The 27,155-nt window shown below is 41.5% G+C and overlaps 1 protein-coding gene and 1 long non-coding RNA gene across 3 annotated transcripts in view; one reads left to right on the top strand and one right to left on the bottom strand.

The window, feature by feature from the left end:
- The window catches only part of PECR (peroxisomal trans-2-enoyl-CoA reductase), a 33,477-nt gene extending 15,666 nt beyond the window's left edge, over positions 1–17,811 (top strand). For both annotated transcript variants that reach the window (XM_007535667.3, XM_060193947.1), the window contains exons 4-8: positions 4,023–4,104; positions 4,406–4,502; positions 10,010–10,120; positions 14,180–14,291; positions 17,501–17,811. In XM_007535667.3, coding sequence (XP_007535729.2) covers positions 4,023–4,104; positions 4,406–4,502; positions 10,010–10,120; positions 14,180–14,291; positions 17,501–17,586 — 488 coding nt within the window. In that variant the 3' untranslated portion in view covers positions 17,587–17,811. The remainder of the gene's footprint in view (positions 1–4,022; positions 4,105–4,405; positions 4,503–10,009; positions 10,121–14,179; positions 14,292–17,500) is intronic.
- A 737-nt stretch (positions 17,812–18,548) lies between these two features.
- Positions 18,549–21,280, bottom strand: LOC132539258 (uncharacterized). The gene is made up of 2 exons (XR_009550521.1): positions 21,120–21,280; positions 18,549–18,971 (listed from the first exon to the last, which is right to left on the bottom strand). It is a non-coding gene; the product is annotated as an uncharacterized LOC132539258 (long non-coding RNA).
- Between the last annotated feature and the right edge of the window lie 5,875 nt (positions 21,281–27,155).

The raw sequence follows: 27,155 nt of genomic DNA on the forward strand, positions 1-27,155 counted from the left end.
CGGTAGCACAGCCGGTTAAGCTCTTGTGGCACAAAGCGCAAGGACTGGCATAAGGTACCCGGTTAGAGCCCCCAGTTCCCCACCTGCAAGGGAGTCGCTTCAGAAGCGGTGAAGCAGGTCTGCAGGTGCGTATCTTTCTCTCCCCCTCTCTGTCTTCCCCTCCTCTCTCCATTTCTCTCTGTCCTATCCAAAAACAACGACATCAATAACAACAACAATAAAAAAACAAAGACAACAAAAGGGAATAAATAAATAAATATTAAGAGAAAAAAATTTTAATGTGGTACTGTGGGGGTCGGGTGGTAGCCAGTGGGTTAAACTCATATGGTGCAAAGTGCAAGGAGCAGCGTAAGGATCCCGGTTCAAGCCTGGGCTCCCCACCTACTGGGGAGTCGCTTCACAGACTACCGGTAAAGCAGGTCTGTTGGTGTTAATCTTTCTGCCTTCCCTTCCTCTCTCCATTTCTCTCTGTCCTATCCAACAACGACGACATCAGTAACAACAATTATAACTACAACAACATTAAAAAAACAAGGGCAACAAAAGGGAAAATAAATAAATATATTTTTAAATGTTGTACTACATAAATAAAAATTTGTAGGTCAATAATGGAATAGTAGTAAGAGCCCAGATATAAGCCCTATGATTTATGGCCAGTTGATTTTCCTTAAAAGTGCCAAGGAGGGAGTCGGTCGGTAGCGCAGTGGGTTAAGCTCACTTGGAGCAAAGTGCAAGGAATGGAGTAAGGCTGTCGGTTTGAGCCCCTGACTCCCCACCTGCAGGGAAGCAGGTGTATATCTTTCTCTCCCCCCCTCTGTCTTCCCTTCCTCTCTCCACTTCTCTCTGTCCTATCCAACAACGATGACATCAATAACAACTACAACAATAAAACAAGGGCAACAAAAAGGAATAAATAAATATTTTTTTTAAAAAGTGCCAAGGAAATTGTATGGGGAAATGATAGTCCTTTTGATAGGTGGTGATGAGTCCATTAGATAGTTATGTACCAAAAGATGTTTCCTTACCTCATAGTATAAATTTAAACATTAACTCAAAATGGATCAAGAATCAAAATGCCATAAGTAAACTGATAAAGCTTGTAGAAATGAAGGAAAAACATTTTGATTATAGGCTAAGCGGTCTTATAATATACCATTAGAAATACTATCCATAAAGCAAAAAAAAAAACCCCAGAGACCCATCCTACTAGGGAAAGAGAGAGGCAGACTGGGAGTATGGACCGACTAGTCAACGCCCATGTTCAGCAAGGAAGCAATTACAGAAGCCAGACCTTCTACCTTCTGCAACCCTCAATGACCCTGGGTCCATGCTCCCAGAGGGATAGAGAATGGGAAAGCTATCGGGGGAGGGGGTGGGATATGGAGATTGGGCGGTGGGAATTGTGTGGAGTTGTACCCCTCCTACCCTATGGTTTTGTTAATTAATCCTTTCTTAAATAAATAAAAAAAAAAGATAAACTGAGATTCATTAAATTAAACGAGTTTATACTTCTTTCTTCTTCTTCTTCTCCTTCTTCTTCTCCTCCTCCTTTTTTCTCTTCCTCCTCTTCCTCCTCCTCCTCCTTCTTCTTCTTTTAATGTTTTAACCAGAGCACTGTTCAGTTCTGGCTTATGGTAGTGCGGGGGATTGAACCTGGGACTTTGGAGCCTCAGCCATGAGAAAACTCGTTTATACTTCTAAACAGACCATTAAAAACATAGAAAGGAGGGGCTGGGTGGTGGTGGACCTAGCTGAGTGCACATGTTACCATGCACAGGGACCTGGGTTTGAGCCCCTGATCCCCACCTGCAGGGAGAAAGCTTTGCAAGTGGTGAAGCAGTGTTATAGGTGTCTTTCTGTCTCTCTCCCTCTCTATCACCCCCTTCCTTCCTGATTTCTGGCTGTCTCTAGCCAATAAACAAATAAATAAAGATAATTTTTAAAAAGAACATAGGAAATATAAGTCATAAAGTGAGAGAAAAGATGAGCAAGTCACATGTCTGATAAAATATTTATATCATGAATCTACAATGAACCCTTGTAAACTGATAATAAGAAAATGCTCCGATTAGGGCAGGGGTAGATAGCATAATGGTTCTACAAAGAGATTCTCATGCTTGAGGCTCCAATGTCCCAGGTTCAGTTCCCCAGACCACCATAAGCCAGAGCTGAGCAGTGCTCTGGTGGAGGAGGGAGAGGAGGAGGAGGAAGAGGAGGAGGAGGAGGAAGAGGAGGAGGAGGAGGAGGAGGAGGAAGAGGAGGAGGAGGAAGAGGAGGAGGAGGAGAAGGGGAAGAAGAAGAAGAAAAGACAGACAGAAATAAAATACTCCGATTAAGGATGGTCAGAAGGGGCTGGTGAAATAGCTCACTTGGGTACTGCACTGCTTTGCCTGTATACAACCCAGGTTTGAGCCCAGCCCACACTCCATTGAAAGAAACTTCAGTTTCTCTCGTCTGTCTCTGTCTCTATCTAATATATATATATATATATATATATATATATATAGCCAATTTTTTTCAATAAGTATTTCATTAAATATGATATATGAAGTCTAACAAGTGCATGGGAAGATACTCAATGCTATCAGTCACTAGGGAAATGATTATAACTTCCCTGTAATTTAAAAAAAGTCAGGAAAAGTCAGATAGTCAGAATGTAAAGAAGCTGGAACGCTTATGCATTTCTGGCAACAAAGTAAACAATGGAGACATTTTATAGAACAGTTTGGCAGGTTTTTTTTTTTTTTCAATTTAAACATAGAACAATCATATGACTCAGCAATTAACTATAAACACAGATTACAGTCTGGTGGTTCCCAAGCTTTATCATAACTGAAGAAAAGAAAGGCGGGAAAAGTATGTGACTATTTGTATGAATTGTTAGGAAAAGAAAAATGCAGGTTGGGGAGACAGCATAGTGGTTATGCAAAAGGTTCATGTCTCAGGCTCTAAGACCCCACGTTCAGTCCCAAACACCACCATAAACCAGAGTTTAGTAGTGCTCTGAGAAGGAGAAGGAGGAAAAGGAGAAGGAGAAGAGGAAGGTTGAGTGGAAGGGGGAAGGGAAGGAGAAAAAGGGGACGAAAAAGAAAGGAAGAAGGAAGGAAAGAAAGAAAGAAGGAAAAAAGGAGAAAAAGAAAGGAAGAAAGGCACTCTATAGAAAATGGAGGGCGGGGGCCAGGTGGTGGCGCATTTGGTTGAGCACACATGTTACAGTGCGCAAGGATCCAGGCTCAAGTCCCTGGCCCCCACCTGCAGGGGGAAAGCTTCACAAGTGGTGAAGCAGTGCTGCAGGTGTCTGTCTCTCTCCCTCTCTATCACCCCCTTCCCTATCAATTTCTGACTGTCTCTATCCAGCAAATAAATAAAGATTTAAAAAAATTTTTTAAAAAAGAAAAGAAAATGGAGGGCAGGGAGGTAGCTCAGTGGATTAAGCTTATGTAGTGCAAAGTGCAGGGACCAGCGTAAGGATCCCAGTTCAAGACCCGGGCTCCCCACCTACAGGGGAGTCACTTTACAAGCAGTGAAGCAGGTCTGCAGGTGTCTGTCTTTCTCTCCCCTCTCTCTCTCTGTCTCCCCTCCTCTCTCCATTTCTCTCTGTCCTATCCAACGACAACTACAACAATAATAACTATAAAAACAAGGGCAACAAAAGGAAATAAATAAGTATTTAAAAAAAGAAAGAAAGAAAGAAAAAAAGAAAAAGAAAATGGAAGGCAGATGAGCATTTGCCTGGGATTGAATTGTGCTACAAATGGGCACAAAGGACCTTTTGTTGCAAAATTCTTAAAACTAGATTGTAGTGAGGATGTCAAAATTCCATGTCTTTTTTAAATCAGTAAATTGCACATGTACAATGCTTGACTTGTATGATATGTAAACTGCCCTTCAGTCAGGATTTTTACAAAAATGTAAATGAAACAAAGTTAAAATAGTGAATAAGCAGCATGCTGAAACAGGAATCCAGAGAAGAGTGACGCTAACAGAAGACGCTAACAGAATTGTCACTTTGTCTTCTGTAGTTTACAATTCCTGGATGAAAAAGAATGGAGGAGCTATCGTCAACATTATTGTCCTCACAAAATATGGATTTCCAAGAGCTGCGTAAGCATTTGTTTTTTTTCTTCCTTTGTCTTTGTCTCTGAATATGGAAAATCCCTTAAATGGAGATAGTTCCCTTAATGAATTTTGGCTATCAGTACTTAAGGCTGACACTAGTATTTATTATCTAAGTAGTAATACTTAGTTATTTGGACACCTCTTGTTATTTATACTTTATAATTAATACCAGTTAACCTTTTACCGAACTTGAACAATGTCTTTTCATATTAGGCTAATCAGATTTTTTTTTTTTTTGCCAAGAAAAAAAAAGTAGGCTGTCATGTTGATCTTTCGTTTTTGAAAGGCATTCTGGAGCTGCCAGAGAAGGTGTTTACAGCCTCACCAAGTCCTTAGCGTTGGAGTGGGCCAGCAGTGGCATCAGGATCAACTGTGTAGCACCCGTAAGTACACATTTTACTGGGAACACTGTTGATCGTCAAACCCTGCTGATTCCACGTGTGCTGTAGAGGAGCTGTTCATCTATATGTACTACCCTGGAAAAGAGTCAATAAATAAATGACTAAGTAATAAAATACTTCAAGAAGTATTTAAACCGTTCCTTTCAAGAATGAATTTCCCCAGACTATTTTGGAATTCTTTTTTTTTAATCTTTTTTTCTTTCTTAATATTTACTTATTCCTTTTTGTTGCCCTTGTTCTATTGTAGTTATTATTGTTGTTGTTACTGATGTCATTGTTGGATAGGACAGAGAGAAATGGGGAGGGAAGGGGAAGACAGAGAGGGGGAGAGAAAGACACCTGCAGACCTGCTTCACCACTTGTGAAGCGACGCCCTAGCAGGTGGGGGGCCGGGGGCTTGAACTGGGATCCTTACGCGGGTCCTTGCGCTTCACACCAGCTGCGCTTAACCTGCTGCGCTACCGCCCGTCTCCCTATTTTGGAATTCTTTATGTTATGGCTTGTGGAAGAGGAACTTGGAGTACGAACTTTAGTAAAGAACTCTCAACCGGCGTGCTGGTGCACCCCGTGGAGCACACACTTTACCGTGCTCAAGGTCCTGGACTTAAGCCACCACTCCCTACCTGCAGGGGCGCATTTCATGAATGGTGAAGCAGGTCTGCGGGTTTCCATCCTCCTCTCTCCTCTGTCTCCTCCTTCCCTCTCAATTTCTCTCTGCCCTATCAAACAAAAACAACAGAATAAGGAAAAATGGCTGCTGGGAGTGGTGGATTCCTAGCGCCACCACTGAGCCCCAGTGATAACCCTGGTGGGAATTAAGCAAGCAAGCAAACAAACAAAAACAGCAACTTCCATTTAAAAATCAACTGGAGGGAGTCAGGCGGTAGCGGTTAAGTGCATGGACCTGCATAATGATCCCAGTTGGAGGCCCCAGCTCCCCACCTGCAAGGGAATCGCTTCATAAGCTGTGAAGCAGGTCTGCAGGTATCTGTTTTTCTCTCTCCCTCTCTGTCTTCCCCTCCTCTCTTCATTTCTCTCTGTCCTATCCAACAACAACAACAACAATAAATCAACAAGGGCAACAAAAGGGAATAAATAAACATATATTTTTAAAAATCTAAAAAAAATCAACTGGAAGCTCAAACAATTTTCCTGAAATGCAATGTAAATGACACAAAGGAAACCACAGTATGTTCTATTACAGAGATTATTTTAGGGGCCGAGTGATGGCACACCTGGTTGAGCACACATTTTACAATGCACAAGGACCTGGGTTCAAGCCCCTGGTCCCCACCTGCAGGGGGAAAGCTTTGCAAGTGGTGAAGTAGGTCTGCAAATGTCTCTCTGTCTCTCTCCCTCTGTATCTCCCCTCCTCCTCTCAATTTCTGGCTGTCTTTATCCAATAAATAAAGATAATTAAAATTTTTTTAAAGATTATTTTATTGTGAATTAAGATGTATTTTAAGCTTCCTTGGGAATTACATATTGACTCCTAGGTATTGCTGAGATGGTAGTCATCCCTTTATATGAAACTCTCCGAATATTGTGAATGTTGAATATTGCTTTCTCTACATAGCTTTAGATATTTTTATCCATGTCCTCCAGTAAGAGCTAAGCATCAACTGAGATTCTTGAAGTTAGTGGGGGCATCTCATCTCTAATAAGGGCAGAAATTGCTTGTCTCTCCCTTCCTCCCCATATTACACTTAGATATTTGTAAGATAAATTAAACTAAATTCCATTCTATATTTGACTACTTAACGTTTTTTAAGTAACTTTATTGCTGAGGGGAATGTTTTCTTGAATTATTATCTTTATTTATTTACTAGATAGAGACAACTAGACATCAAGAGGAAAGGGGAGGGAGACAGGGAGAGAGAGAAACATGTGTAGCACTGCTTCACCACTTGTGAAGATTTCCTCCTGCAGGTGGGGACCAGGGGCACAAACCTGGATCCTTGTGCATTGTAACATGTGCGCTCAATCAGGTGTGCCACCACCCGGCCCTATATTTGACTCCTTAGACTATGCCTCCCAAAGAGCATTCCTTGAAAAATCTTTACTGCTTTGTTATATACACAACCGTTCAAATCCAGCCCCCATCACACTGATGGTAGCGTTGGTGTTTCTCTTTGTTTCCCCATTTCTGTCTCTGACTTTATTCCAGGAAATTTTTTTTCCCCTCCAGGGTTATTGCTAGGCTCGGTGCCTGCACCATGAATCCACCGCTCCTGGGGGCCATTTTTTCCCCCTTTTGTTGTCCTTGTTGTTGTAGCCTCCTTGTGGTTATTATTATTGCCATTGTTGATGTTGTTCGTTGTTGGATAGGACAGAGAGAAATGGAGAGAGGAGGGGAAGACAGAGAGGGGAAGAGAAAGATAGACACCTGCAGACCTGCTTCACAGTCTGTGAAGCGACTCCCCTGCAGGTGGGGAGCCGGGGGCTCCAGCCGGGATCCTTACGCCGGTCCTTGTGCTTTGTGCCACATGCGCTTAACCCACTGCGCCACTGCCAGACCCCCTCCAGGAAATTTTTTTTTTTTAAAGTCAGCCAGGAACTGTAATACCCCAGTTGAAAACTACAAAAAAAAAAAAAAAAAGGAAAGAAAAAGAAACATTTTGATGGTATATTAGCGCTATAAGTCCAATATTGAAATCAACTTTGTCTTCTAGAAGTTTTTTTTTTTTTTTTTAGGTTTGATTTTAGAAAACCTAAAAAAAAAACCCTTAACACTTTAGGAAAAGTAGAAAACCTTAACACTTTAGGAAAAGTTCATCTACTTTAAATCAAATTTTGCAAATCATTTACTTGAAAACGCAATCTGGGGAGGGAGTGGATAGTATCCTACCTGGTTGAGTGCTCAGTGCTACAAATCCACTGCTCCTGGTGGCTATTTTTTCTCATTGGATTGGATTGGACAGAGAGAAACTGAGAGGGAAAGGGGAGATAGAGAAGGAGAGAGGGAGAGACATCTGCAGACCTGCTTCACCACTTGTGAAGTGTTCCCATTGCAGGTGCGGAGCCCAGGGCTCGAACCCAGATCCTTGCCTTGTGTCCTTTCACTTGGTACCATGTGTGCTTAACCGTATGTGCCACCACCCGGCACCCATTCAAATAAAACAAATCTTAAAAAATAAATAAATAAATAGAAATAACTTTTTAGAAAAAGAATGAAAAATCAATGTGTTGTCCCAGAACAGTTTGAAATAATTAATGGTACCGATTTCCTTGTCTTATTTGCTTTCCTCATGTTTCTAGTCTCCTTCCCAAAAGTACTCTTACAGTTTTGAAATAGTAATAAGTCACTTTATCTGATGCTATACAGCTTTTTAAATGTAATGTTTCTGGATTTGTAGATCTTTAGAAGGTTTATAAACCCCAGAAACCTAACAAAAGTTAATTTATTTTAATCTTTTTTTTTTCTGCCAGAGCACCACTCAGCTCTGGCTAACATTGTTATTGGAATTAAACCAGAGGCCATGGAGTCTCACAGAAGGAAGTCTCTTTGCATAATCATTATGCTAGCACCCCAGCCCAAGATGAAGAATTCTTGATTAAAACTTCAGTTCTGAGAGGTCTTGCTGTAGTGCAATGGGTTTAGTGCACATGACATGAAGCACAAGGCATGAAGCGCAAGGACCGGCTCAAGGATCCTGGTTCGAGCCCCCTGCTCCCCACCTGCAGGGGGGTTGATTCACAGACAGTGAAGCAGGACTGCAGGTGTCTATCTTTCTCTTCCCCTCTCTGTCTTCCCCTCCTCTCTCCATTTCTCTCTGTCCTATCCAACAATGATGACAACAATAATAACTACAACAATAAAACAACAAGGGGAACAAAAAGGGAAAATAAATAATTTTTTTTTTTTTAAAAACAACTTTAGTTCTGGTGGTCCAGGAGGTGGCACAATGGATAAAGCGCTTGACTCTCAAGCGTGAGGTCCTGAGTTCAAGCCCCAGCAGCACATGTACCAGAGTGATATCTGGTTCTTTCTCTCTCTCCTATCTTTCTCATCAATCAATAAATAAAATCTTTAAAAAAAAAAAACTTCAGTTCTGGATGGGGTAGATAGCATAATGGTTATGCAAAGAGACTTCCTTCACCAAAGCCCCAGCTTCTATCCTCTGTACCACCATAAACCAGAGCTGAGCAGTGCTCTGTTTAAAAAAAAAAAAAGTCAATTCTGTGGCTTTTGTGTGATTTTACTCTTGGTGAGAAGTCATGGAAAGCCTACCCTCCTGCACTGCTGGTGGGAATGTCATTGGTCCAACCTCTGTGGAGAACAGTCTGGAGAACTCTCAGAAGGCTAGAAATGGACCTACCCTATGATCCTGCAATTCCTCTCCTGGGGATATATCCTAAGGAACTCAACACACCCATCCAAAAAGATCTGTGTACACATATGTTCTTAGCAGCACAATTTGTAATAGCCAAAACCTGGAAGCAACCCAGGTGTCCAACAACAGATGAGTGGCTGAGCAAGCTGTGGTATATATACACAATGGAATACAACTCAGCTATAAAAAATGGTGACTTCACTGTTTTCAGCCGATCTTGTATGGACCTTGAAAAATTCATGTTAAGTGAAATAAATCAGAAACAGAAGGATGAATATGGGATGATCTCACTCTCAGGCAGAAGAGAAAACACAAGTAGAACCTGAACTAGAATTGGTCTATTATGCACAAAAGTAAAAGACTCTGGGGTTTGTTGGGGGGGGGGGGGAGAGTACAGGTCCAAAAAGGATAATAAAGGACCTAGTGAGGGTTGCACTGTTATATGGAAAACTGAGAAATGTTATGCATGTAGAAACTATTGTATTTACTGTCGAATGTAAAACATTAATTCCCCAGTAAAGAAATTAATTAAAAAAAAAAAAGAAAAGAAAAGCCTACATTTCTTAAGTCTCGCTTAAACAGAACCCAATCTTCTGTTGTAAAGCAGAAGCCTAGTGGGAGAGAAAACAGACTCCCCTGCTGTGCTGTTCTGAGCCAGGTGCCTCTCAGATCTGCCTGTATGGTTCTACCTTCAGAAACCAAGTTACTCCAGGAAAACTCAGAGCTTTGCTGGTTACTACAGAAGAGAGGTCACAAAATGAGCATTCAAATAATCCATCTGTACCAGTACTTAGCTCAACTCCTTTGACAATACTGGGGTAAAACCAAAAACAGAACTGGAAATATAAACTTCTCTATTAAAATTAAACCACTTAATTTTTAACATTGGTTGTGTAGACTACCTCGTCTTTACAATTAAAATTAAATTTTATCCATACTCCCAGAGAGATAGAGGAAGGGCACTATCAGGGGAGGGGATGGGATATGGAGATCGGGTTATGGGAATTTTGCGGAATTGTACCCCTCTTATTCTATGGTTTTGTTAATGTCTCCTTTCTTAAATTAAAAAGAAGTCATAAAAAATAAAAAAATTAAAAAAAATTTTAATTTTAGATACTTCATTTTCTTACTTTTTTTTTTCATTTTTAAATGTAGGGAACAATTTATTCCCCGACGGCTTTTGACAACTATGGTCATTTGTCAAAAGAACTCTTTGAAGGAGCCTATGCTAATATCCCAGCTAAAAGACTTGGAGTTCCTGAGGAGGTAATGTATATTTCTAACTGACTCGAATTAGTTTGTTTTATGCTTTGGAAACTTGTAGCATTCCATGTTCTTATGCAGTAGTCTGACTGGCTGGTAGAGATGATGGCTGTCATTGCCATCAAATCATTTCCCTCACCGTTCTGCTTCTTGAAAATAGCCACTGTGTTGTGAATACGTTCAGCGGTTGTTACTCAGGAATGAATGCAGTGGGAATTCAGGGCAACGTGTTTTGTTGTTTCATTGTCCTTTTTTTTCTCCAGCTACATTATTTTATCCTCTTAATTTCTTTTATTATCTTCTTTATTTATTCATTCACTGATAGACAAAAATTGAGAGGGAAGGGGATGATAGGGAGAGAGACAGAAAGACACCTGCAGCATTGCATCACCACTCGCAAAGCTTTCACCTTGCAGGTGAGGACTTGGGGATCGAACCCAGGTCTTTGCTCATTGTAACATGTGTGCTCAATCAGGTGCATCACCACCCAGCCCCACATTAATTTATCTTATGGCTTTTGTTGGTACACAGAACCCTAAGTAAGCAAGACAGTTATGACTATATAAAATTCAGTATCCTATTTTTGGTGGCCAGATTTCTATAAAAACCAGTAACTTTCCGGGAGTCGCATGGTAGCCCAACTGGTTAAGCGTACGTGGCGCAAAGCGCAAGGGTGGGAGTAAGGATCTGGGTTCAAGCCCCAGCTCCCCACCTGCAGGGGAGTCACTTCATAAGCAGTGAAACAGGTCTGCAGGTGTCTGTCTTTCTCTCCCCCTCTCTGTCTTCCCCTCCTCTCTCCATTTCTCTTTGTCCTATTCAACAATGACATCAATAACAACAACAGTAATAACCACATCAATAAAACAAGGGCAACAAAAGGGAAAATAAATAAATATAAAAAAATAAAAAATCAGTGACTTTCTGGGAGTCCAGAGGTAGCGCAGTGGTTTAAATGCAGGTGGTGCAAAAATGCAAGGATCAGCATAAGGATCCTGGTTCAAGCCCCCGGCTCCCCACCTGCAGGGGAGTCGTTTCACAAGCAGTAAAGCAGGTCTGCAGGTGTCTCTCTCTCCCCCTCTCTTGTCTTCCCATCCTCTCTCCATTTCTCTTTGTCCTATCCAACAACAACAATAATAACTACAACAATAAAACAACAAGGGCAACAAAAGGGAATAAATAAATAAATATTTTTTAAAAAATCAATAACTTTCCTCAATACTAAAACTGTCCCATGTAAGAAAAACAAAAGAGAGTTGAGGAGATAACACAATGGTTGTGTGAAACCTTTAGTGCTCCATTTTCAATTCCCAACACTACCCTGAGCCCCAGAGAAAACTCTAGTGGCAATAAAATAAAAACAACTAAAATAAATAGACAAAAACAAACAAGTGCCACTAAAATGAATATTAAGAAGGATCAATCTGGAGACTAAAATTATGCCTATCTGAAGTCCCAGGTTGAATCCCCTTTGCCATCATAAACTAGACCTAAGCAGTGCTCAGGTTAATAATAATAATAAATAATAATAAAAAAAAATAAAAATAAAATAAAATTATGCCTAGGGGCCAGGCAGTGGTACACCAGATTAAGTGCATATATCACATACAGTGCGCAAGGTCCTGGATTCAAGCCCCTGGTCCCCAACTGCAGGTGGGAAGCTTCATGAGTGGTGAAAAATTAAAAAAAAAAGTCTATCTGGTGCCAGGTGGTGGCACACCTGGTTGAGCACACTTGTTACAATGCATTAGGATCCAGTTCGAGCCCCTGGTCCCCACCTGCAGGGGTAAGCTTTGCAAATGGTGAAGCAGTGATGCAGTTGTCTATCTCTCTCCCTCTCTATCTTCCCCTACCCTCTTGATTTCTCTCTGCCTCTGTCCAATAAATAAAGATAATAATTTTTTAAAAAAATTTTCATTATCTTTATGCATTGTCTAGAGACAGCCAGAAATCAAGAGGAAGGGGGATATAGATAGGGAAAGAGACAGAGACACCTGCAGCACTGCTTCACCACTTGTGAAGCTCTCCCTCTGCAGGTGGGTACCAAGGGCTTGAACCTGGGTCCTTGCACATTGTAACATGTGCACTCAATCAGATGTGCCATCTCCTGGCCCCTAAGATAATAATTTTTTGGGAGTTGGGGAGTAGCACAGCGGGTTAAGTGCACGTGGCACAAAGAGCAAGGACCGCAATAAGGATCCCGGTTCAAGCCCCCAGCTCCCCACCTGCAGGGGAGTCGCTTCACAGGTGGTGAAACAGGTCTGCAGGTGTCTATCTTTCTTTCCCCCTCTCTTTCTTCCCCTCCTCTCTCCATTTCTTTCTGTCCTATCCAACAACAAACGACATCAACAACAACGATAACCACAACAAGGCTACAACAACAAGGGCAACAAAGAGAGGGAAAGATGGCCTCCAGGAGTAGTGGACTCATGGTGCAGGCACTGAGCCCCAGAAATAACCCTGGAGGCAATAATAATAATAATAATAATTTTTAAAGCCTATCTGAATATTTTTCCCTATGAGACTTTTTAAAAAATATTTATTTATTTATTTATTCCCTTTATTTGCCCTTGTTGCCTATGAGACTTTTTAAGTAGTGATTTAATAATGATTAACAAGATTATAGGATAAGAGGGGGACAATTCCATATAATTTCCACCACCAGAGTTCTATATCCCATCCCCTCCATTGGAAGCTTCCTATTCTTTAATCCTTCTGGGAGTATGGACCAACATTCTTTTGGGGATGCAGAAGGTGGAAGACCTGGCTTCTGTAATTGCTTGTCCGCTGAGCCTACCTGAGCATTTTGAGGCAGATTTCACTCTCTGTTGTGTGTTGCATACACTTCCAGTTCATTTCAATTCCTAGTAGGCAGATGAGGAAGTGTTTCAGTGGTGCTCACGGCCTGTTTTAGACTAACTGCTGGGGCCACAAGTTGAAGAGAAAGCCACACCTACTAGCTAGCCTCTCAGGGTCTCAAAAAAGGCAGAACCCTGAAAGCCAGCATGGTGGGTAAGCTAAGTACAGGGCCAATATTGGGCTGAAACAAGTTAGGTATGATCACAACATTCAAGAACAGATTGATTGTCATGATTGTGCAAGTACAGGGGAAGTGCCCCAAGAAACAATGCTTCTTCTTAAAAAAAAAAAAAACACAAACTTTTATTTATTGGCTAGAGACAGCCAGAAATTAAGAGGGAAGGGGTGACAGAAAAGAAGAGAGACACCTGCAGAATTGCTTCACCAGTTGAAAAGCTTTCCCCCTGCAAATGAGAACTGAGGACTCAAACCCGGGTTTTTGAGTATGGTGGCATGCGCTCAACTAGGTACTCAACCTAGTCCTGAGATAGTGCTTTCTAAGTGGCTCATTAGCATACCATTGTCCCATGCTCTGCTTTGAAGTCTGATTAAATAATAATAATAAAACTAAGAAGAAGGAAGAGGAGGAGGCAGGTTCTTGTTGTCCAATTCCAGAGCTTAAAATTCAGATTTCAATGTCCAGGAATCTAGTTTCAATAAACATCCCTGAGGATTTTCATTCAGGTGTTTAGAGTGACCCTTTGAGAAACTCTACCTGTGCCAGCAGCCTCCTATAAGAATCTCTCTTGAACCTGCTTGGTTCATTTTTTTTTTTCTCCTGGGTTTCAGTAATAGATGTTACTGAACTCATTATACTTACCTGTTTCATGCTGAGGGGTTGAAGTGAGATTCTGAAGCATCTGAACTCTGAACTGGTAGACTTTCATCCTGCAAAACTTTGACCTTGGCAAGCTAGAAGGCTAGTTGATTGCTCTGTAAGTAAATGAACTTTTCCAGGAATAAACACAGAAAAAATATGTGTTGGTATTGAGAAATCCAGTGGTAGATATTGGCGGTGAAATGCCTGGGCTGAACTGTTTGAAACAAGCAAAGGTTTAGTACCGTGCTCACTTCTGACTTCTTCATACCAGGCATCCTATTCTGCGCCTTCCTATGTTGCCCCTTCAGTTGCTTACTGATGTGAAATACAGTCACACACACTCAGGTTTCTGTGTTCCTGTCTGCATGTCTTGTTTCTGTCTGCAGATCGCCTCCTTGGTATGCTTCCTGCTGTCTCCAGCTGCTTCCTTTATCACCGGACAGTTGGTGGATGTGGATGGAGGCCAGTCTCTGTATAATCACATATTTGAGATACCAGGTGAGCAGCCAGTGAGTCATCACTGACTTTCATGTACAGGATTTTCAAATTCCTCCAAGTAGTTACTTAAGAGATAATAGTTTTTGTGGCCTGGGAGATGGTACAGTGGAAGAAACACTAGGTCCTCAGTTCAATCTCCAGCATTGAGTGTCCCAGAGTGTTCTCTCATTCATTCTCTCCCTCTCTCTCTCTCCCTCCTTAGGGAAAAGAGAGAGGGAAAGAGAAAGCAAGACACCTGAAAATCTGCTTCACCACATGTAAAGTATTCCTGCAACAATTGGGGGAGTGGGGGCTTGAACCAGGCTCCTTGTGCATGATAATGTGTGTGCTTTACCCAGAAAACCACCACCCAATGCCCAGTGAATATATATTTTTAAGTTGAAGATTTTCTCTTGAAGAACATCAAAATATGTAAAATGTTTATATTCATGATATGGTTTGAAAAGGAAATGTTCTTACAGTCACAGGAAAATAATGCATATATTACTTCTTTTGTAGTCATCCCATATGTCTGTTGTTATTTTCATTATCTTATTCTCCTTTTAGTTCTCTTACTTCTTTCTTAATTTTCTCTAATTCATCCTCGATCTTACTATTTCTGTTTTTTTCCTCAACTATTCTGTTCTGTCTCTCTCCCTTGCTGTTTCTGTAGCTCAACTATTTTGTTACCCTGTTCAGATACTGCATTACCTTGTTCAGCTAGTTCTGCTATTAACTCAGCTATTTCAGCTTTCAGCTCTCTATCTCCAGATAATTAGTGTTTTCTTTCAGGGTCTCATTTGTTGTTTCTCCATTTCTGATGATATTACTTTCAAAAGCTTTCCCACTCCTGTAACTATTGCATCAATTAGTGTTTGGATATTGTCCTCATTCTTTCCTACTCCTACCTTTTTGGGACTTTATCTAGACTTTTGGTTCAGTTCTGCAATGTTTCTTCTGGGTTTAACTATTATATTTGGTGTGTTATGAGGTCCCTTTCTCACTTCTTTTCAACCCACTAATTACACTTGCCTTCACTTATATCTAAGTAAGGTACATAAGAGTTCACAGTTTTGAATCTTTACAGTTGTTTCAATGTTATCTTAGTCCCTGAGGTGAACCATGGTGACTTAAACTTTCTTAGTGTTATTTATCTTCCCTGCAGGCTACGGGAGCCTGAGGGCTTTTTAAGCATAAGTAGATTCTTTTTAGCTTAATCGCTTGTGACCAAGAGATAAAACAGAGTGGAGGATAGATAGCACAATGGTTATGCAATGAAGCTCCCACACACTGAGGGTCCAAAGTCCCTCCACCACCAAGGATGGAGTCACTTTCCTAGAACCTCATGGATTCCTCAGTGGAAACTGAGACCCTTGGAAAGAAGAGATGAGAGACAGGAGGCTGGAGAGGCAGCTGTAAATGCCTGATCTAAATTAAGCATATTGAAAGCAAAATAAGTAAAGAGACAAAGGACACCTACTGGATGGTTTTATTCATAGGTATTGTATAGGTAACTGAAACAAATGAACTTGCCAAGAAATATTAACCAAATGGTCTCTTAGACTTTGTGAAAAACTATGGTGCTCATGGTGGTGGTGGTGAGAATTATCCACTGTCGGTGGATGTGGAGAATTGTACACACACACACACACACACACACACACACACACACACACACACACACACACACACATAGGTGTGAAGCTGTTATGGAAATATCTGCAGAACAGTTCCAAGTGTTATAGCTCCTGGGTGCAGCAGATCCAAAGGATGAGACTGAGGCCAAGACCACATGGAGGACAGGGAGATACTTTATTATGTTAATGGGTTACAAGCCAATTCCTACCAGACCGGCACACACTTGTCCTGTAGCACAGTTTTTATCAGTTTCAAACTGGGTGCAACACAAGCTGATTGGTTAGAAGCAATGTTCATCAAGGTGCTGACAATAAAGGTGAGAGCAGGTTGGCTACCATCAGAGCCCGCCACTGGGATGCTGGAATGTAGAAATGGGCATTTACCAGGAGCCTATAGATTTCTCATTTCAAAACTATACCCTGAAATCTCAACATTGTGTGAAACAATGTTAAATCAATAAAAAATATTTTTAAAAATCACAGAGACCAACTACATGTTTGTAAACTAGAGGGACAAAAATGGCTAGATTGTTTGGGTAGTCAGCAAGAGTTACGTAGTACCTATTTAGGTACCAGAGTTCTGAAGTAAAATTAATTTAGTTATAAAAAACAAAGTATTTATTTTCATAAGTTTCAAGGAAGTGCTACTTATTGAATATTTATTTATTTTCCCTTTTGTTGCCCTTGTTTTTTATTGTTGTAGTTATTATTGCTGTTGTTGTTATCATTGTTGTTGGATAGGACAGAAAGTAATGGAGAGTGGAGAAGACAGAGAGGGAGAGAGAAAGATAGACACCTACAGACCTGCTTCACTGATTGTGAAGCAACTCCTCTGTAGGTGGGGAGCTGGGGGCTCGAATCGGGATCCTTACACCAGTCCTTGCACTTTGCGCCACCTGCATTTAACCCTCTGCGCTACTGCCCGACTCCTGGAAGTGCTACTTATTGAATATCTACGGTATGCCAACTCTTTCATGTAGGGTCTCACATTTAACTCTCAGAATTTTATTTGTTTAAATACTAATTTATGCCCTGGGGAGATAGCATAATGGTTTTGCAAAAAGCCCTTCAGGCCGGAGGCATCAGAGGCCCCAGGTTCAATCTCCAGCACCACCATAAGCCAGAGCTGAGCATTGTTTCAATAAAATAAATAAAAACAAATGAATTTTCATTTACTTGTTAATGAAAGAGAGGAACCAGAGTGTCACTCTGGCATATATGATTCCAGGGACTGAATTCAGGACCTCGTGCTTTTAAGTCCAGAGCTATCTCTACCGTTCCACCTACTAGGTCACAACTCTCAGGCATTTAAAAGACAGATGTCGTTACTTCTAGGGCAGAGCCATGCTGGAGTGGATGTTGTTATTGCCTCTGTTAGATGAGAAAACTGAGGCTCAGAAAGAACAACTTCTCCTAAATTGGTAGAGTTGGCCTTCAAATCCCGAATTTTCTCAATTCCACTTGTCCTAATAAGTCCCTTTGTTCTCTCTTGGCTGAGAAAAGGAGTAATCCAATGAACATAACAAGGAGATTTGGTAGGATCTAAGAAGGTTAAAGATTAACGAGTGTAACATTTTTTTTCTTACTTCACAGATCATGACAACTGGCCCAATGGAATGGGGGACCTTTCCACTGTCAAAAGGATGAAGGAGTCTTTTAGGAAGAAAGCCAAACTTTAAGGAAACCAAGGAATGCCTTTTGCTCCCTAAATGCCTTAACAGTTCAAGGATGTATTTGTCTAATATTTTTGTAGTGTTTATATCATATGAAAAAAGCACATTTTGCTTTTGAAATGTTATCAGTTGTCTCTTTGCAGAACTCTTCCAGCAATGAAGATAATTAAGACTTCCACCCAATGCCTTTTAGTTTCTGATATTAAAATAAAGTTTGGCAAATGAAACTGACATACTTCATGATTATCCTTTTTTTTTTCAACAAAAGTAACTGAAAAGTGAAATAATTTCAAATGACTATAGAAGTTCAAGAAGATTTTAATAGGGGCCAGGTGATAATGCACCCAGCTGAGCACACACATGACTATGGATAAAGATCTGGGTTTGAGCCCCTGGTCCCCACCTGCAGTGGGAAAGCTTCACAAGTAGTGAAGCAGGGCTGCAGGTGTCTTTCTCTATCGCCCCCTTGCCTCTCTATTTCTTTCTATCCTATCAAGTGAAAAGAAGAGGGGGAAAAATGGCCACCAGGTATGATGGATTCATCCTGCAGGCACTAAATTCCAGTGATAACCTTGGTGGCAAAAAAGAAAAGGAAAGGAAAGAAAAGGAAATGGCTTTAATATGTAATTATAAAAGCCGACAGGAAATCTAAATAGTAGCATCATTGTGATTTGTACAATGATTCATTTTTTTATGACAAATCCCTTTGGATTTTGTCCAATAATCATAAGTTTTGTGATTACTGATGTGATGTGAGCTTTTTTTTTTAACCGATAGCATCAAATTTATACAAAATCTTTTAGTTCAAAAGAAAAATAAAGTTCTTTGTAGCAGTTCTTGATTTGGATCTTGATTTCCAATCCAAAGTAGTCCCCTTTTTCCATGTTTTTCCTTTTCATGCAAGACAACTTCTTAAAAATTTATGAGAGGCTAGGGACATAGTATAGTACTTATGCAAAAAGGAAGACTTTCATGCCTGAGGCATGAAAGTCCCAAGTTCAACCTCTAGCACAACTATAACCCAGAGCTGAATAGTACTATGGTTAAAAATCAAGCAAACAAACAAACCAATATGAAAATGTCTTGGACCAATATTCTGCTTTTCACTGATCCAACAGTCATCTTTCATGATTTCAGAAATGCTGCTTACTGATTAAACATGTTCATTGTTTTGGTTTGAACTCTCAGCTAATTCTCTCTTAACATAAAGTAGATACTTGCTTTCCTATCAGTAACTCTCAGTTCAAAGTTCTGCATGGATTTACTACCTTCTGTGGCACTTCAGAACTTCAGGACTTCAGAACCTGCCATTTCACCGGGCTCCTGTGCAGGGTGGGACTAGGCTGAAGGTTACAGGCTTACAGGTGTGAGTAACGGTTAGGTCTCCTCTTCTAAAGAATAGAACAACTGTTTAGTACAAAAATTCTTTTTATCGGGAGTTGGGCAGTAGCGCAACGGGTTAAGCGCACGTGGTGCGAAGTGCAAGGACTGGTGCAAGGACCGGCTTAAGGATCCCAGTTTGAGCCCCTGGCTCCCCACCTGCAGGGGAGTCGCTTCACAGGAGGTGAAGCAGGTCTGGGTCTGTCTTTCTCTCTCTCTGCCTTCCCCTCCTCTCTCCATTTCTCTCTGTCCTATCTAACAACGATGACATCAACAACAACAACAACAATAATAAAAAAACAAGGGCAACAAAAAGGGAAAATAAATAAGTAAATATATTTTTTTAACTTAAAAATTCTTTTTATCAGATGTTATCTATGACCACCTGTGGCCAGTAGTTTTGTATTCTTTACGTCAGCTCCTTGCAGTGCTTGCTAATCCTCCAGCAGAGACACTCAGGCGCTCTTCCTCCTTTCCTTATTTAGGCAACGGGGAGACTGAGCTCTGAAGCCCAGCCCAGGGGTGGAGGAGGCAGTTCTGCCTCAGGTATAAAAGACAGGAGAAGGGTGAAGGGTGTGCACTGCTGCCTGACAGCCACTGTTGACAACATGCCCTTTTGCAAAAGAATAAATGCCTTGCTTCAACTCCTTATTTTTTGCCTTGACAAGCAATTTTAATTGGACATCATTTAGAACACAGGGAACAGCCCCCGAAGGAGGTGCTCGCTCTCAGGTTTGAACAGGTGCAGTCACATCTAAGAGTGAGCTTGGCTTTGCATGTTGGGCCCAATGCTGTTAATGTGGGTGGGATGAGTGTCTTTTTCTTTTAACCAAACTGAGGCTTCAAGCAAACACTTTAACCATTCCTGGGCTGACTTTTTCTTTTTTCTCCTTTTAATTTCGTAGAGGTATTATGGAAAACAGATGAACACAGAGCGCACACTCTCCTGATTTGCCCTGTGTGGATATTTGACCTGTGTGCCTGGTGGAGAAGTGCCTTTCATCTCTGATATGGAGACATAGCCTAAGACTGCATTTCCTTTGTGTTTGCTCTCCTGGAAATTAAAACAGTGGCTGTAGTTGCTACCCTTCCTCCCCTGCACATGCCTAAACTAATGGGCCTGAGCAAAGGTGCAAAGATAAACTGAAGACTAGGGAGTAAATTCAGCTGTCTCAAGACTGATACATACCAGGCACTAGTTCTCCCCTTTCTTTACCCTCACCACAGATAAGGAAGATGTATAGCAATTCCCTGAAAAATTGCCTTTGTCTGTTTCTTCCTACTAATAGTGAAACAAACTTGCTCCCTCCACCCCTTTGGGGAGGGAGACTACTGTGACTACTGATAAAACTGTGCTTTTCGGTGTGGGGAGAAAGGTGCGGGGAGAACTTCCCGGAGTGATCTGACGTCTCCTACACACTGGTGCAATAAACTCCTCTCTTTCACCAAGAACCTGCTCAAGTCTTGTGCTTTGGGGATCATTTCTGTAACAGAGAGAGACAACACAGCACTGCTCCACCATCCATGGGGCTTCCCCTGGTGCTATGATGCTCCCGTGGAATGTCAAGCCTCAAACCCAAGGCCTCCTGCAAGGTAAGGAGGGTGTTTAGCCATCTCTGGGCCCCTCTTTGCTCTTTCCTTTTTAAACAGCCATATACCGGTGGCTTTTGGGAAGTGATGCTATCATAGCTACTAAGAACTACAAAATCATGCAAGAGGACAGAGTGGCCCTATGACAGGGCTGGTGAGAGGTAAAGGGACAGGGGTGATATTTTTGATGACTACCAGTAGCCCCCTAAAATTCACATAGTGCTGGCATTTGCTTATTTCTGCTTAACACACGAAGTCCACTGTCAGAGCACTCAGCTCTGACTCCTTCCATGATTTTCCTGTTAGACTATGTCAGACAGCTGATGGTTATCTGTGGTCATAAAATCATAAGTTTTCTCTCCAGAAATATATATATTTCACTGCCTGTAAAGCGACTCTCCTGAAGGTGGGGAGCCAGGGGGCTCAAACCAGGATCCTTATGCCCCAGTACTAGTGCTTCAAGCCACGTGTGCTTAACCCACTGCGCTACAATCCAACTCCCTCTCCAGAACTTCTTTACATGTCACAATAGTGTCCTGTCAATCATGTTCTTTTGTCACCATACTTACTTGATTTTACTCTGGACTGAATCTTCCTAAACAGACTTGTCCAGGTGCAGGGAAGAGTCTACCCATCTCGTTTGGGTGCTTCTGGGACTAGACAAACAAATTCACATCGTCAGACCAGTTAATAAGAGAAAAATACAAGCTTAATAACATGCACATGGAGGGTTTATACAGCCCGTAAATTCTAAAGTAAAAGGCACAGGCCAAAGGTTTATATTTTGTGCTTAAGGGCTTGAGGCATCAAGGAAAAGGCCAGGGATCTCACACAATGAGGAAAGGGTGACTTCACATGACAAAGCTTGCTTTGCATATTTCCTTACCTTAACATCGGTTTCTCCGACAACCAGTCTTTTTCTGGGAACTAGGTGGTGGCACAGTCAGTAGGTGTGTGTGTGTGTGTGTGTGTGTGTGTGTTGTGTGTGTGTGTGTGAGAGAGAGAGAGATACCTGAGGTTTGATCCCCAGTGCTATGTGGGACCACCAAAGACAGAGATGGGAGAAAATCCATACATGTAAAATCATGTTCTAGTGTGTGTCTTGCTCATTAAAAACAAACAAACAAATACATAAAAGAAGAGATTAATTCTGGAGAAATCCTGAAAATTTACATTCTTTTCTTCTTCTTCTTCTAGCGTTTGCCCTTCTTCCGTAGCCCGTAGCCAGTCAACAGCGTCAGGTTGAGCCTGATGTAAAGTTTCGAGACCTCCTTTGAATCTGGAGAGGTGGCAGTCGTTGACTATGTGGGTCATAGTCTGTCTGTAGCCGCAGGGGCAGTTCAGGTCGTCTCTGGCTCCCCAGCGATGGAACATAGCGGCGCACCGGCCATGGCCTGTTCGATAGCGGTTGAGGAGGGCCCAATCATAACGTGCTAGGTCAAAGCCAGGTTGACGCTTGCAGGGGTCTGTGATGAGGTGTTTGTTCTTTACCTCAGCTGACTGCCAACTCTGTTTCCAAGAGTCTGGAACAGAGAAGTTCAGTGTAGGCGTAGGGGACCAGATTGGGTGACTAGACGTCAATCGTTGGGCAGGGTGGGCAAAGATATCCGCGTATATTGGCAGGTCTGGTCGAGCATAGACGTGGGAAATGAACTTAGATGATGCCTCATCCCGACGAATATCTGGCGGGGTGATGTTGCTAAGAACTGGCAGCCATGGAACCGGGGTGGAACGGATGGTTCCAGAAATTATCCTCACGGAGGAATATAATTTGGAATCGACCAAGTGGGCATGGGGGCTATGGAACCATACTGGGGCACAGTATTCTGCAGTGGAATAGCATAATGCCAGAGATGATGATCACGCGCCCCATGAGGAGCTGGCCAGTCTTGCAATGATGTTATTCCTCGCGCCCACCTTTGCTGCAGTTTTTATGAGATGTTTGTGAAATGACAGAGTGCGATCGAGAGTAACGCCAAGATAGACTGGCTGGGCTTCATGCCGGATTCTCGTATCGCCAAGCTGCACATTAAGCTCACGCGAGGCCGAGGCATGATGTAGATGGAAAACAGATGATACCGTTTTTGCAGTGCTAGGGATTCTTTTAAAAAATAGTAACAGTTTCTCCCATGGCCCAGAGGGCTTCAACTGATCTTAGTTCCACAAAGCACAGTGATAATAATTGCGAAAGGCCTACTCTGGATATCTTGGGAAAAGCCTGTGTTTGAACACTTGGCTCATTATGCCTGTTAAAGTCAATAAACAAAAAGGAAGGCAGTGGCCATGTGGGCGTGATTAGCAGACATCATGTTAGCATTAGCATAGGTCGTGACAACACTATATTAACAAAATTGACTATAATAACAGGAGATCTGAAAGCAACTTAAACTCAAACTGCAGAAGCAGATGACTCTTGCAAAGCTGAGTGCTGGTGAGCTGACAACTGAAGACTTAGGCCAGAAGCTGACTCATGCTGCGTGACTGCCTTTAGGCCTTTTTCACTTTTACCTGTTCTAAGTGTAAACGCTAGAAGAAGAAGAAGTGTAATGTAGTTTATTTACTAGCCCTCAGGCCTGAATGTCAAGCTGCTATCTCAGCTTCCTGGAACCCCACAAAACTGCATTTTTACTACATCAATACCTCTGCAGTTCTGTTTTTGCCTCTATGTTCCTTTTGAGAACAATGAGTCACAGAGGCTAATCATTCACCAAACTGAGAATCCTGAATCCCGACTATATGCCCACTATTTCTAGCAGAAGGAATTTGTGAAATAGTGAAATAAAATACATATAAGTTTTTGCCTTATCCTTATGAAAAAAAAGGCGATGGGGGGAGGGAGACAGGGAGAGAGAGAGAGGGTGAGAGAGAAAACCATTAATCAAAGGACAGACTTAAGCCTGAAATTCCCCAAGTGCTTAGGTAAGATCATGGTGCTAAAAGCAGCTAACAAGGAGGGAAATAAGACATCTAAAGGAACACAAAAGCACGTCTACTATTATTTGTGTTAAAATAATTAGCTGATAGCAGCTGGGCACTGGTGCACTTGGTTGAGTGCACATGTTACTATGGACAAGGACCCCAGTTGAAGTCCCTGGTCCAAATATTCAGGGGACAAGTTTTATTTTTTTTTAAGATTTTATTTATTTATGAACAATTAAGATTGTTCATCACGACCAAGTGGGATTTATCCCAGGAATGCAAGTCTGGTTCAACATACGTAAGTCAATCAATGTCATTCAACACATCAATAAAAGCAAAAACAAAAACCACATGATTATCTCAATAGATGCAGAGAAAGTCTTTGACAAAATCCAAAGCCCATTCATGCTCAAAACACTACAAAAAATGAGAATAGATGGGAAATTCCTCAAGATAGTGGAGACCATGTATAGCAAACCTATAGCCAACATCATACTCAATGGACAGAAGCTGAAAGCATTCCCCCTCAGATCAGGGACTAGACAGGCCTGTCCACTGTCACCATTACTCTTCAACATAGTAATGGAAGTTCTTGCCATAGCAGTCAGGCAAGAGAAAGAAATCAAAGGAATACAGATTGGAAAGGAAGACGTCAAGCTCTCACTGTTTGCAGATGATATGATAGTATACATAGAAAACCCTAAAGAATCCAGCAGAAAACTACTGGAAGCTATTAGGCAATATAGCAAGGTCAAGCTACAAAATCAATGTACAAAAATCAGTGACATCTTTTTATGCAAACACTAAATCTGAAGAAGAAGACATCCAGAAATCACTCCCATTCACTGCTGCAGCAAAATCAATCAAATACCTAGGAATAAAGCTGACCAAAGAAGGGAAAGACTTGTATACTGAAAACTATGAGTCACCATTCAAGGAAATAGAAACTGATACCAAGAAATGGAAAGACATCCCATGCTCATGGACTGGAAGAAAAAATATCATCAAAATGAATATTCTCCCCAGAGCCATATACAAATTTAATGCGATGCCTATCCAAGTTCCACCAAGCTTCTTTAAGAGAATAGAACAAAAACTACAATCATTTATCTGGAACCAGAAAACACGCAGAATTGCCAAAACCAGAATGGGAGAAGATCTTCACATGTCATATATCAGACAAGAGACTAATAAACAAAATATACAACGAGCTCAGAAAACTTAGCAACAAAAAAAGCAAATGACCCCATCCAAAAATGGGCAGAGGATATGAACAAAACATTCACTACAGAAGAGATCCAACAAGGACCGGCATAAGAATCTCGGTTCGAACCCCAGCTCCCCACCTGCAGGGGAATCGCTTCACAGGCGGTGAAGCAGGTCTGCAGGTGTCTATCTTTCTCTCCTCCTCTCTGTCTTCCCCTCCCTCTCTCCATTTCTCTCTGTCCTATCCAACAACAACAACAATAATAACTACAACAATAAAACAACAAGGGCAATAAAAGGGAATAAATAAATAAAATAAATATAAAAAAAAAGAAGAAGAGATCCAAAAGGCTAAAAAACACAAGCTCCAGGTCAATGATTGTCAGAGAAATGCAAATAAAGACAACATTGAGATACCACCTCACTCCTGTAAGAATGGCATACATCAAAAAGGACAGCAGCAACAAATGCTGGAGAGGATGTGGGGACAGAGAAACCCTTCTGCATTGCTGGTGGGAATGTAAATTGGTCCAACCCCTGTGGAGAGCAGTCTGGAAAACTCTCACAAGGCTAGACATGGACCTTCCATTTGACCCAGTAATCCCTCTCCTAGGGATATACCCCAAGGATTCCATAATACCCAACCAAAAAGAAATGTGTTCATAGCAGCACAATTTGTAATAGCTAAAACCTGGAAGCAACCCAGGTGTCCAACAACATATGAGTGGCTGAGAAGGCTGTGGTATATATACACAATGGAATACTACACAGCTATTAAGAACAATGAACCCACCTTCTATGACCCATCTTGGGTCATAGAAGGAATTATGTGACCTAAGTCAGAAAGATAGATAAGTATGGGATGAACCCACTCATAAACAGAACTTGAGAAAGAATAACAGAAAGGGAAAGTCAAAGCAAGATTTGACTGAATTTGGAGTAGGGCACCAAAGTAAAAACCCTGGATGAGGGTGTATGTTCAGCTTCACGGGACGGGGGGGGGGGGGGGGGGACACAGTCTTTCCGTGGTGGGAATGGTGTCTATGTACACTCCTATCAATTTGTAGTCAGATAAATCACTAATTAATATGAGAGAGGAAAAATTGATTGAATGTCTCAAACTCTTTAAAGCACAGACTGAGTCTTTTTAATACATAGGCTAATTCTTTGATATGTTGACTCTTTTAAAAGCTTAGACCAGGGAGAACAGAAGCAACCAGTGGTATAGCTATATACAAATAATGTCAAAGGACATAAATTATGGTGATGTTGTGTATGATACAGCAAATCTTAACAAAGGGATATTTCAAAGTTAACCCAATTGCCCAATAATGTGATTATAGCAATAACTATCTATTGTCTTCTTAAATCCTATGACAGCAGGAGCTTCTCTCTTCCTCTATAGAGCATATATTTCCCTCAGTCCTGGAATCTCTAAGGTGGGGCTCACTTTCCTGCATGCTTCTCTCAAGTCATACCAAATGATATTGCATCCGCCGATCCCAAGATAATCAATGCAAGGAGTACCACCTCAGCATGCTTCACTTCAGACTGTGTCCAGAAACATAAGGTGTGGAATGTCAACCCTTCACCCTCATTACTCAGGTGAGATATTTCCTTTCACAGTATTCTCTAATTCCATTCCAGGAGGTTCACTTCCTAACAAAGTCCCAAAACCTAGATATAGGCCAGGTCCTGTTAGATAGAACGTATGTTCACATGTATCCATAAATTAGGGCAAAATATATACCTGAAAGCAAAAATAAACAATAGTCTGTAGTGAGTCAGTATAAAGTTCATAATGAAATTGTGTCTACTTACACTTAGATACCCTTCTCACCTACTTCCTATTACAGTTTTCTCACTCACTCCAAAGCTAACCTCATCAAAGCAAGGACTGCAAAAGCTGAATAAGGGCAAGAGACTGGCATACTTTAATGATGACTCTTTAGTCACGATCAGGCCACCCCATCATCTGGGGCTTTAATCAGGGAGTCATGAGATCCCCAGACATGATAGACCTAGACCTTGAATAAATCCCTCTCTCCATTGTTACCTGTCATCTCTATCAGGAACAACACAGTAGACCCCTTTGTGGGCCCCCATAGGATCTTGCCATCAACTTGGATCAACAGTGGTAGAGAAAGTTCCATCCTCCAAAGGGAGGCTGGACAATAAACTCTATGCTACACCTGAGGAATATGGTTCCTGATATTGGGGCAGCTTGGAATGTTCCTACTTATGACCACAGAATGTGAGCTCAGATCCACAGGGATGCAGAGGTCACATAGGCTCCTAAGCTGAATATGGGCCCCAGATCACATCAAATCAATGAGGTTTACGATCAACAATATTTATTCCCCTTTCCCATATTTGGGAGCTACTCTCTTTCCTGATCCAGCTTTCTGGTCCTTCTGCCAGCATGACATCATCTCCCCAGACAATAATTAGGATCCACCTGCATATCAGATTTCAGGCTC

Source organism: Erinaceus europaeus, chromosome 7, assembly GCF_950295315.1.
Source record: "Erinaceus europaeus chromosome 7, mEriEur2.1, whole genome shotgun sequence".
Taxonomy (NCBI): Eukaryota; Metazoa; Chordata; class Mammalia; order Eulipotyphla; family Erinaceidae; genus Erinaceus; species Erinaceus europaeus.